At 37.5% G+C, this 12459-nt stretch overlaps 2 protein-coding genes across 5 annotated transcripts; one reads left to right on the top strand and one right to left on the bottom strand.

Annotated features, from left to right (window-relative positions):
• Nucleotides 1-1075: 1075 nt before the first annotated feature.
• On the bottom strand, nt 1076-8744 carry si:ch211-242e8.1 (sushi domain-containing protein 3). Of its 4 annotated transcripts, none has more exons than XM_052097761.1 (7): nt 8169-8744; nt 7755-7862; nt 7427-7534; nt 5881-6072; nt 3028-3184; nt 2189-2377; nt 1076-1808 (listed from the first exon to the last, which is right to left on the bottom strand). In XM_052097761.1, exons 1-7 carry the CDS (start codon nt 8350-8352, stop codon nt 1607-1609), a joined length of 1140 nt encoding a protein of 379 aa, XP_051953721.1. In that variant the 5' UTR covers nt 8353-8744; the 3' UTR covers nt 1076-1606. The 4 variants fall into 4 exon arrangements, with proteins under 4 accessions (XP_051953721.1, XP_051953722.1, XP_051953724.1 ...); XM_052097762.1 differs by having other exon boundaries at nt 2198-2377; XM_052097764.1 differs by lacking the exon at nt 7427-7534.
• A 2092-nt stretch (nt 8745-10836) lies between these two features.
• akip1 (A kinase (PRKA) interacting protein 1) lies at nt 10837-12335 on the top strand. The gene is made up of 5 exons (XM_052097721.1): nt 10837-11004; nt 11312-11470; nt 11566-11646; nt 11733-11861; nt 12020-12335. Exons 2-5 carry the CDS (start codon nt 11330-11332, stop codon nt 12152-12154), a joined length of 486 nt encoding a protein of 161 aa, XP_051953681.1. The 5' UTR covers nt 10837-11004; nt 11312-11329; the 3' UTR covers nt 12155-12335.
• The last annotated feature ends 124 nt before the right edge of the window (nt 12336-12459 follow it).

Here is a 12459-nt window from a genome sequence, read left to right as displayed (position 1 = left end):
TACAACACTTCATGTTGCCCGAAAAATTTAAACGTGCTTTTATCCAGAAGGAAACTGCTGCATCACACATTTCTTTGCATAACTGCCCATTGTGGATGTAGCCTTCTGTGAATGATGACCTTTTTATGTATAATTAATCTATGTGTAATTACTGCATATACAGATACATGCACAGCTAATCCAGATTCAAAGAAAACATTATTAGAGGTAAAAAAGTACATTTCTCAGTTTCCAAATCTTCAGTGAATTATTGTTAGATATGATGCATTAATACAGATTTGATGCTGTCGGGTTTTGACTAAGAAGCAGATCTGTAATTAATATGATATTTAACTGTTAATTAACTGTATATTGTAATGATTTCTATGTTAATAATATTTTTTTTGCAAAATTTTGCTTATTTTGAAGAGGCAAGTGGCTAATTTTGGGCTTGTTTTTCCCAGAGCATGTTGCTTGTTTCACTTGGGATATCTGGCAACACTACAATTGGTATTTCTCCCAGCCCTTAGCACAGAGTACTGTCATTCTTAAAAGAACATTATTAACCGTGCTTTTATTTTGTTCTAACCCATTACCATTTGGAAAGGAGGCTGCAGAACTTCTGAACTGGAATGAAAAAATACACTTTTTGCTCAGAAAGAACCGAAATGAAAAAAATTCCTTTTTAGTCCCTGCATTTAGACCCCAATTTTTATGTACATACATAATAATTAAAATCTGTGAAAAATACTGAAATGGACATACACCTACCTTATTTCGCGTGAGAGAAATTTTGTCTGCAATCTCTTCACTTTTCTCTTCTTGATAGACACATACTAATATACTTTTATCTCAGTCCTTGTTCTGTTGTGTCAATGTAAATGAAGCTAAATTATTTGAATGTATGTTTTGACTCATTGAGTACAGGATGTCCACCACCCATTGAATCATTTTTTCTGGTTTAGAAAAAACCTCTACAGCAAATTCTAACCAAATCAACAGGAGCATCTGGTTTCACCTAAAAGAAACAAGCTGTTTTATTAAGTGTAGATTATTCATAACCAAATAAAGCAAGACACATTAAAAATGGATGGACTCAACAATTTAAAACAAATACAGTAAGGGCACAATAAGTGCATTTATAGTGCAAATTTTACAATTAGATTTTAAGTTAACAATGTTGAAGCTTGATACTATTTGAATATTCTTACCAACATTATAACAAAAAATGTATGACTATTGGTGGTAGTTTGCACTTTAAGCAAACTTCTGAACTGTGCAAAACAAAAGATTTGGATTAGTGTTAGTTTTTATTTTCTAACAATACCATCAAAACGTCTATTTACAGTTTGGTTAAATTAAATCAAAAATCTGATAAGAATAAATAGGCCCACCCCAAAATATTTACAATACAGGTAATGTATTTATACATTGATATTTCTGCAGTAAAGTTGAAGTTATTTTTCAAAGTGCTTCTCCTGGTCACAAAGACCATTTCAATCTCCTCACCATCTATTTGGCTCTATCTATCCCTCGTCCTTTTCTACAGCTGTGTTTTCTGTGTTGTCTTGGTCACATTCAGTGCTGCTGATGGGACATTTTAAAAATGGTTGCATCTCCATTGAGTCTATGGGTGGGAGACAGAAGGACTGTGTATGGTCTTGTTTTTGGGAGGAGTAGAAATCTGTACATAAATTGGGTTGTTGGAGGAGGTGGTGGGGTTTGGCTCAGTTTGGACCCTCTGGAACACAAGGGCTGGATAGATTTGGCTATTGGCTTGGTATGTGGGGTATGTGGTATGGGGGCTTCTCAGCAGGCTCTCTTGACTCCTGGGTAGAAAGGAGAAGATATATATGATATACAGTACAAAGTCATAGAAAGTGGAACCTGTTTTTAAGTCTACTGCAAGTGCAAAGGATAAAAGATTTATGTTCACCGACACCATGAAACTTTTGAAATCATTTACTCACCACTATGTTGATCCAAACTATGTTGATTTTTTTTTCTTTTGTGGAAAACAATTGGAAACGTAAAGTAGAATGTTGGGGACTGCCAGCCACAGTCAACATAATATGTCTTTCAATACATTGAAAGTGAATGGTGAGATTGAACATTTTGCCCAACATCAACTTTTTTTGTGAAGACAGAAAGTCATAAAAGTTTGGAACAACAAAAGAGTGATTATCCATTTTAAAAGGGGTTTCCTTACCTCTCATACCTGCTGTTCTCATAGGCTCTGACAACCTCGGAATAAACAGGGCTATCAGAAGGCAGCGGTCGGTCTAGATGCTGGGACAGGCTGAAAAGTTTAGGTGGGGGAAATGCCTCCCAGTCTAGCTGCTCTCTCTGCAACCATGATGGGCTCCTATGAGATCTAGAGCTTCGCTTTTCTCTTCTCCTGAGGGTCATCAAAATTATGATTGCTGAAGTTTAATGCTTTACACCATCATCAAAACTATAGATCACAGTATATTTGTTAAGGACTGTGTATTCAGTAAAATGTAAATACTCATACATGAACTGATAAATCTCAGGTTCATGCAGTTGTTTCTGATTATTCTACTGAAAGACCCCAAAACTGTTGGCATGTCCTCATGATTGTGATAGATTTTTATTGAATTTGAATGTCCAAATAAAGCAAGAAGGCTTTATGTTGTGTCTACGAACACAACTTACTTATGTTACAATCTCTGTAATGCAAGGTTTAAGTGGCATTGTGGCTTATATAAAACAGCAGCAACAGAACAATGATAAAAGATTACAATGTTCAACAAACAGTTACATTTATTATTGATCATTATCGAAATAAACAGTTTTTCCACCACATAATAAGTTCATTATTTTAACTCTCAGCTGTTACCAGTTGCCAAGAAACATAGCTATTTAGCCATTAAGCACATTAATTTAGAATGTGCAATCACAAGCTTATTTTATTCTTATATTATTTTAACTTTACAGTGGCTTTAAACTCAGCTCTTTCAATCAGAATGTGGAGTCCGAACTATCCATTTGATAATGTCGTTTTAATTGTTAAAGTGAAAATCTAACCTGCTCCTGCCTGTCCGTTCCTTTTCCCTCTTTTTACTGATGTGTTCTTGACAACAGCAGATGATGAAGGACACAGTCATGATCAGGATGACCACCCCACTAACTATAGACACCAGCAAAGCAACTTGAAATCCCTGGTCATTTGGCCTAGGGATGCCTACAAAAATAGTGTAATGCTTTAAAAAGACAATTATTCAGTGGATATAAAAAGTCTTCACACCCCTGTTAAAACAGCAGGTTTTTGTGATGTATAAAATGAAACAAAGATAAATCATATCAGACTTTTTCCACCTTTAATGTAAAAATTACAACCAATGCAATTCCTCTGAAAAACAAATTGACACATTTCAGAGAAAAAAATAAAATAAGAAACTTAGATAACTTAACTGCATAAGTGTGCACACCATTTTATAATTGGGTATGTGGCTGTGTTCAGAATCAACCAGTCATCGAGCTCATGTGAAATAGTACACACCCGTCTTCACCTGAAGTGACTCTGATTCACTCCAAATACATCTCAGCTGTTCTTGTAGGATTTTTCTGACATCTTCTTGGTTGAACACAACTACAAGGGCCATGGGCCAAATTGAGCTTACAAAGCATCAACGGGATCTCATTGTTGAAAGTTATCGCTCAGGTGAGGGCTACAAAAACATTTCCAAGGCATTAGATATACCATGGAACACCGTGAAGACAGTCATCAACAAGTGGAGAAAGTATGGCACAACAGTGACATTATCTTAGAACAGGACATCCCTCCAAAATTGATGAGAAGACAAAGAGAAAAGTGGGCAGGGATGCTTCCAAGAAGCCTACAGCAACATTAAAGGAGCTGCAGCTCTTTCTGGCAAGTACTGGTTGCTCACGTATTCTTCATCTGTCTGGGCTATGGGGCTGAGTGGCAAGACCAAGCCTTTTCTAACGAAAAAAATAATAAATCCAAGCCTGGCAAACCCCTATATTAGTCTCCCAAAACCATTTGGAAAATTGTGTTATGGTCTGATGAGACCAATATTTTTTTTAAAAGGCATATTTGGCGCAAACATTACACCGCACATCAGCAAAAGAACACCATACCCACTGTGAAGCATGGTGGTGGTAGCATCATGCTTTGGGGCTGCTTTTCTTCAGCTGGAACTGGGGCTTTAGTGAAGGTGGACGGAATCATGAATAGCACCAAGTACCAGTCAATTTTGGCACAGAACCATCTTGTGTCTGCTAGAAATCTGAAATTGAAGAGATCTTTCATCTTTCAGCATGACAATGATCAAAAGCATACATCCAAATCAACAAAAGAATGGCTTCAGCGAAAAAAAAGATTAATGTTTTGGAATGGCCCAAACCTGAATCATATAGAAAATCTGTGGAGGGACCTGAAGAGGGCTGTACACCAGAGATGCCCTCACAATTTGACATTTGGTTTTTGCTAAGAAGAGTGGGAAAATATTCCCAAGTCAAGAGATGCCAAGCTAATAGACTCTAATCCAAACAGACTGAGTGCTGTAATAAAATAAAAGGGTGCGTCAACTAAGTATTAGTTCAGGGATGTACCCACTTATGCAGTTAGGTTATTCTAAGTTTTTTTTTTTTTCTCTGAAATGTGTCACTTTGGTTTTCAGTGTCAATAAATAGGTTGTAATTTTTACATTAAAGGTGCAAAGATTCTGATATGATTTCTTTCATTTTTTACGTCACAAAAACCTGCTGTTTTAACAGGGATGTATAGACTTTTTTTATCCCACTGTATTTACAAGAAACGGAGAGAAAACAGCAACACGTATCACATATTTTAAAACTGAATTATAATTTTTTCCCCCATGTTTAAAAATACCCTATCCCAGCTTTAAACGCAGAGACAACTTTAACTAATTTGCAGGTTGATTTCCCAAAAAAGTTAAACTGTGTGGCACTGTGGCATTTTTCAAAACATTATTCTGTTTGTTTGAGCATCCTGACAAGCCTAATATAGCAACATTGGCTCAACCAATAGAGTGAGTCGGGGAGCAGGACTATCAACCTGCAGACAGGGGTGAGTGTTTGGAAATCTGTTTGAAAAACACCATTATTATTTTTACTATTCCGTTTGGTGGTCCATTACACACATTTGAAATGACACACTGCAGCTTCAAAGGAATATTCAGAGTTCAATACAAGTTAAGCTCAATCGACATCATTTGTGACATAATGTTGATTACAATCAAATATAATTTAAACTTGTCCCTAAAAAAACATTTACAGTGAGGCACTTACAATTTAAAGAGTTTAATGGCAGAAATGTGAAGCTTACAATTTTATAAAAGCACTTACATGAATTCTTCTGTTAAAACTTATGTATTTGAGCTATAAATTTGTTTATATCATAATTTTTACGCCCTTATTAGGGTTTGCGTGCGGCATTATGTCATCATGGCAGCAGAGTTGAAAAATGTAATATAACTGCACAGAAAAGATTAGTTGGCACACTAAATTCATGTTGACACAAATATTGAATCTTGTGGCTTTACATTTGAAACAGTGATTGGCCCCATTCACTTCCATATTAAGTGCCTCACTTTAACCCAGATTTTTGCTTTATTTTAAAAAGATGCACAAGTCTAAATTATTTTTTGTGGTATTCAACAATATGCCACAAATGCTGTCGATTGAACTTAACTTGTACTGAACCCGGAATATTACTTTAAAACTGAACATGTCCTGCAGATAAAATCCGACATGTTCCTACGTTTTGGGGAAATAGACAAAGTTTGCAATGAATACAACATTCGAATGGAAATAGATGGAATTGTTATCAAATATTAGGACACATTTCTCCATAAAAAGATAAGATAAAAAGATAAATTAATGGCTGCCTACTCTCACAGACTGGAAGGTAGCTGCTCCATCGAGGGGTGCCTGCTTTCAGGATGCATGTAATTTTCTCATGGCCAACCAGTTGGTAACCCTCCCTGCACCAGAACACAAGCATAGAGCCCACAGACACCCCCGTGCCATATTCCACGTAGTATGATCCCCGTCGAGGGGGAAGGAGAGGTATACATGTGAGTCCTGTGGGAACATGTGAACAGACAGACAGAAGTGATCATGGACAATCATTCACATAGATAAAATCAGAGCAAATAAACTTAGATCAGCATGAATTCGATGCTGGTCCAGGCTGGACTATGCTGATCTAACTGGTAGACCAGCATAGTATTTTTTTTCACCAGCAATGCTGATTTAATGTTGGCCAACCAGCATGATCTTTCTCATGCAGCTGGTTGACTAAGGAAATCTTACTGGTTAAGCTAGTTAAGAAGCCTGATGGAGACACCATCACATTTAATATTCAATTGATGTGAAATTGAATTGAAATTCAATAATGTGGACAAGCAACCAAAACATAGCACAATGCTGGTGACAAGCAATGCTGGTCTTTTCAACAAGAGTGTTGTCCCACTTTTTGCCTAAACTTACTTTATTCTTACTAATAACAGAGCAGAGGATCTGGTTTAGCTTTGGAGCAACATCTTACTTCATGTTATGATATGTTCCTGTAAGTGTGCCTGTGTTGGTAAACTGTTACTTACAGTATCTGTGAATTGACTCATGACTCATGCCTGAACGGATATAGTCATTCAGTAAAAGCTTTTAAATCCAATACATGCAAAATATCAAAATCCTCTCAGGAATGACATCTTGATTGCAATTCTACTAGTCCAGATACATTTTTATTTTATTTTGCATATGGTATATGGTAATTTTTGTATCTTGCATATGGTAAAAAAAAAATTTTTTACTACCATATGCATGTTGTTGTCATCATTGTAGACATCTGTGTCATCTGCAGTGATACATATCGTGCATCTTTGTATCCTATCGTGCATCTTTGTATCCTGTGGTGAACCACAGTACATTTTCATAATTGTGTTCATGGTGTCATCTATTTGTATGGTGGTCTGAAAGTAAATTGCACTTTGTAGTGTCAACGTATCTTCCTTATCTGTCCTGCCTTTTAATGTCACATTACATCAGACCTTTCTCTGACAGGAGGCTTCACTTCTTTTGGAATAGCATCCAAATTAAATAAAAATAAGATCCTTTATCAAATATTGATTTATTCCACTCGGTTCACCTATTATTAAGAACCTGCGAAAATGCACTTAGTGCCACCCAGCTAACATGTTCTGTCAAGACTTTCTGAGCACAGGTAAGGAGAGGTCTGCAGTATGGTGAGCGAAATGTGTATGAAGTGCTATAAGAGCCTATCTATCTATCTATCTATCTATCTATCTATCTATCTATCTATCTATCTATCTCTCTCTCTCTCTCTCTCTCTCTCTCTCTCTCTCTCTCTCTCTCTCTCTCTCTCTCTCTCTCTGTCTCTCTGTCTGTCTGTCTGTCCGTGTGCAGTTGTTCTCACCTGTGTTGTTGGGTGGATCTGTGGGGTCAGTCTGATGTTCTGGCTCTGTTGTCTGCTCTTCAGTGGATGGAGCTGAGGTGGTCATGAGCAGAATGGGGCTCTCTGAGGCTGTGTGAGAGTGGAAAAACCACACAGTCAATCCACACACAACGGGCCACACTGATGTCAACATCAAATGCCCCCAGGGGCCACAGCACAAGGATCAAAACAGCAAATATCCATGCATCCATCTATCTATCCATCCATCTATCAATCTATCTAGCTATCCATCTATCTATCTGTCTGTCTGTCTGTCTGTCTGTTTGTCATTGTGTGCAGTTGTTCTCACCTGTGTTGTTGGGTGGATCTGTGGGGTCAGTCTGATGTTCTGGCTCTGTTGTCTGCTCTTCAGTGGATGGAGCAGAGGTGGTTATGAGCAGAATGGAGCTCTTTGAGGCTGTGTGAGTGTGGAAAAACCACACAGTCAATCCACACACAACCCACACAATGGGCCACACTGATGTCAACATAAAATGCTCCCGGATACCACACAACAAGGATCAAAACAGCAAATATCCATCCATCCATCTATCTATCAATCTGTCTTTCTGTCACTCTTTTCTATCTATCTATCTATCTATCTATCTATCTATCTATCTATCTATCTATCTATCTATCTATCTATCTATCTATCTATCTATCTATCTATCTATCTATCTATCTATCTATCTATCTATCTATCTATCTGTGCAGTTGTCCTCACCTCTGTTGTTGATGGGTGAATCTGTGGGGTCAGTCTGATGTTCTGGATCTGTTGATTGCTCCATCAAGGATGGAAGAAAGGTGGTCATGAGCAGAATGTGTTTCTTTGATGCTGCATGAGTGTGAGGAGCCCACACAGTCAGTCCACACACAACCCACACCAAGGGCCACACTGCTGTCATCATCAAAATGCCCCAGGAGCCACAGCGCAAGGATCAAAACAGAAAATATGTCCTCAGGATATCACAGTAATCTGCATAGCAGGATAAATTTAACTGACCATAATCCATCCATACTGCCCATTGAGAGAATATCACAAAAAAAGACATTTACTCCAACTTAAGACATCTATAAATATCTGGGGTTGTTAGATCGTCCAAGCACATGTCCAGATCTCTTGATTTCCTCTCTGGTATTTCCTCTTACTGTATTAAGAGTAGGTTTCCATCTGTGTGTATCCAACATTTGCTCTGTCTCCCCGCTCACCGCCTCTGTTATTCTACAGCATACAGTGAAGCAGTCAGGGCTCTTACATAACATGAAGTGCAAGTGTGAATGTAATTTTGTGCACACTTAAACTGATCTCGTCTCTCCAGTAACCCATGCATGCTCTCTCTCTCCTTCGGGACAGCTGAGGGTGAATCAGGGCATGTGATGATGTCCATGTAAAACTCTGCCCCAAATCTGAAGGCAGCAAAAAGAGAGAGAGAGACGATCTGCAGGCACACGGTATTTTATATATTTATAATCTTTCATCAGATCAACATAATGACATAATGCATCACAATTTCTTGTGCACCCTGAAGAACAATAATGTGTTTTGTGTGTGTGTGTGTGTGTGTGTTTGTGTGTATAAACTGGCTGTGATGCAGCAGATGGTGTTTATAGATGGCATGTGGACCAAATTCCATGGTATGAATTCTGTTCACTCAGATGAGCGCAGTGGATTTGAAGCTCAGAGTGTCTGTTAGACTGTGTGGGATGTGTTAGAGAGATGCTATTGGGAGGTTTCCTCTGCATAACACTGAAACCGTGGTAAAAGTGTCACTATTTATACATCAATATGGAATATAACAAAACAGTGTAAGATAAAATGCATTTAATCCAGGCAATTTAATTTTTAATCTTGAGATTATTACAATGTTAACCCCATCTATGGTAGCTGATTTCTCACCTTTCTTAGGATCATTGAGACCCCACGAGGTGAGATCTTGCATGGAGCCCCAGTCCGAGGGAGATTGACAGTCATGTTTAGCTTCTTCCATTTTCTAATGATTGCTCCAACAGTGGACCTTTTTTCACCAAGCTGCTTGGCAATTTCCCAGTAGCCCTTTCCAGCCTTGTGGAGGTGTACAATTTTGTCTCTAGTGTCTTTGGACAGCTCTTTGGTCTTGGCCATGTTAGTAGTTGGATTCTTACTGATTGTATGGGGTGGACAGGTGTCTTTATGCAGCTAACAACCTCAAAAAGGTGCATCTAATTTAGGATAATAAATGGAGTGGAGGTGGACATTTTAAAGGCAGACTAACAGGTCTTTGAGGGTCAGAATTCTAGCTGATAGACAGGTGTTCAAATACTTATTTGCAGCTGTATCATACAAATAAATAGTTAAAAAATCATACATTGTGATTTCTGGATTTTTTTTTTTAGATTATGTCTCTCACAGTGGACATGCACCTACGATGACAATTTCAGACCCCTCCATGATTTCCAAGTGGGAGAACTTGCAAAATAGCAGGGTGTTCAAATACTTATTTTCCTCACTGTATATTATTGTAGTATCCCCAATTGATGTTTAATAAATCATGGAGAAGCCACAGGATGGACATGTTACTAGCTGTGTTCAATCACATCAGTTGTATTTTTTATTTATTTTTAAACTTTATAAGGGGTTTTTACACAGTATGCAGCTGCAAGTAATAGTCACACTTCAAATGCCCTTATATCAAATAATTTGTAAATAATTTGACTCTTATTTAATCACACAAGAATACGTTTTGGCATTATGAGTGCAGATTGTCATACAAATACATGATTTCTTAGTGTGAGGATGTGAACAGCTCAGAGTAGAAGTTGAGTTGTTATCTCAAAATTACAGTAATTCCGACATGACATGAATGCACCATTACACTGACACCTATGGACATGGATGCCAATATAGAATTTCACTATTCACTGTCAGCTATGAGCAATTTAATCCATAAATTAAAGTATCCAATAACATGGCAATTACTGAGATTAAGCAAGTAATACTCAGCTGGTCATATGATCCCAACATGGCTGCCCCATGTGGAGACCCTCTCCATGTAGAATAAAGCAGCTTTCTTAATGTTACCGATGTCTTCATTTTATGTGTGTGGTCAACATTTAATACAAATTATTACTTCTGCTAATTTACTTCTACTAAATCTTCTGAGGTTTTTTTTTTTTTTAGGAGTAAAACGTTTCTGAGGCAGGGCAATAGCCTACTAGGTGCACCTTTAAATCACCTAGCTTGTTTGCAGTTCTTCAGTGACAAATCAAGATATTCCATGGAGTTGTTCTAAATATATGAGTTTTTTTTTCTAATGTTGTTTTTTTCTCTCTCAAAAAGGTACTTGTTCTTGTCTGTGCTGATTTTAAACCACGGATAAAAGACTTCATTTCCCAGAAACGCGCTGGAAATGAGGAAACGCCTTTCAACTTTCATTTTCATCACACGGCCATCTGTAACGATGTTAGTTACAGCGGTTTCTGTTTTAGATTTATTGGAATGAATGAGGAGATAATTTATAGAGTTCAAAGATCAAAACAGCGGACACCGTACGAAACATTTTGGGCGCCAAGTCATTAGACTCGTAAGTCATACATCGTCAAATAACTTTTTAACACCTAGTACTAGCCAAAATATTATGTAGCATGTGATCATGAATTTAATATAAAATGCAAAGCTAATACAGTTATTGCGAAATACAAATACAAGTTTATCTAGCTGAATTCCACTTCAAAATTGTATTAGAGTCTGACTTCTTTGACGTAAATACGCGCGATGTTGTGTTACGTCAGAGTTTTGTGCTGCAAAGTGGTATTATGACGCCATCATTATTATTACAATCATTGTGTGCTTATATTTGGGCCTATTAACCGTAAGTCGTTCCAATGCAGTCCATGACGCTTGTGTAGATGGCAAGTGAAGCGTGGCTGGAGTCTTCCCTGTGCCGTTCATCTAAACTCGGCCAGGAGGTGTTGGAGAAAGCAAAGAGACGATCTGTTAACTGGAGAAGCACAAGACCAGGATCACCATTACATATGTTCAGTCAAAATGTGAGAGACGCGGAGCTTAGTAGACAAGCTAAATACTTACTAGTTAGACACAAAGTAGTTTATTAAAATACAACGTTTTTTTTTCTATGCTCCAGAGTGACCTCTCCCATTCAAGCCTGGACCATGCTTTTGCAACAATAGTGGAGTACATGGCAGAAACTACAAGGCAATGCAAGGTGAAAATGTTTTATTTGTGCTTTTATACAAGTTTGAATCTGAATGAGAAAAACTAAGCTTTTTTTTTTATTATTATTATTAACAGAAGTTTCACACAGCTGTGCACCTGACTGAGTCCAGGGAGCGAGAACATGTCTGTCGCTACCATTCCCAGCAGACATCGAGGACTGCGGACCAGGAACCGATTACTAGGGCATCCATCAAACGAGACATTGTATGTATTGACCATAGCAAACTATTCAAATTAGCTTTATTTGTTTTAATTGTCAAATTGCATATGCAATTATTATGTTTAATCAGGGGATAGTTACTACAGCATACATTCTAGAAATCAACTCCCCAGGGTGATTCATCTACATATTGTATTGACAGGAGCCTGAGGATTTTGCTATTGAAGTGTCTCCAGGCACCTATTCCATCACAGCAGCAATGCAGGACTCAAAGCCACATACCAAAACTGTCCGCATCAATGCTGGGGAAAGCATGAGCCTCACATTCAACCTCTGACTTTGAACATCACCTGTCCATTATATGGGTGACATACGATGCCCTAACAATTCAGGACTTGCACTAAAATTGCAAATGAAATTAAAGACTCAGAGTTCTTTTAATCAGCCTTAATGTACATGTTTTCTACTCTGGGAGATATATTTATACTTTTTTTTTTTAATTTCTTTTTTTATTATTATTTTTTTTTTTAACAATCAAGCATTTTAAAATGTATTTTGAGAAACTCTACAACACAACACAAATGTAATTTCACTTTGTTTATTCCTCCTATGGGGGTGAAATTTTAATAAAAGTTTGCATGA

The sequence above is a fragment of the Xyrauchen texanus genome, chromosome 29, assembly GCF_025860055.1.
Source record: "Xyrauchen texanus isolate HMW12.3.18 chromosome 29, RBS_HiC_50CHRs, whole genome shotgun sequence".
Taxonomy (NCBI): domain Eukaryota; kingdom Metazoa; phylum Chordata; class Actinopteri; order Cypriniformes; family Catostomidae; genus Xyrauchen; species Xyrauchen texanus.
The sequence above is the reverse complement of the archived record's forward strand: the minus strand, read 5'-3'. Positions and strand labels throughout refer to the sequence as shown.

Bases quoted from the DNA above. Each gene is read 5' to 3' on its own strand.
- akip1 (XM_052097721.1), top strand. From the start codon at position 11,330: ATGGCAAGTGAAGCGTGGCTGGAGTCTTCCCTGTGCCGTTCATCTAAA. The intron at 11,471-11,565 runs GTGAGAGACGCG...TCTATGCTCCAG, and splicing joins TACATATGTTCAGTCAAAAT to AGTGACCTCTCCCATTCAAG. The intron at 11,862-12,019 runs GTATGTATTGAC...TTGTATTGACAG, and splicing joins CATCCATCAAACGAGACATT to GAGCCTGAGGATTTTGCTAT.
- si:ch211-242e8.1 (XM_052097761.1), bottom strand. From the start codon at position 8,352: ATGATGACAGCAGTGTGGCCCTTGGTGTGGGTTGTGTGTGGACTGACT. The intron at 7,535-7,754 runs GTGAGAACAACT...ACTCTCACACAG, and splicing joins AGATCCACCCAACAACACAG to CCTCAGAGAGCCCCATTCTG. The intron at 3,185-5,880 runs GTAGGCAGCCAT...CTATTTTTGTAG, and splicing joins CTACCTTCCAGTCTGTGAGA to GCATCCCTAGGCCAAATGAC.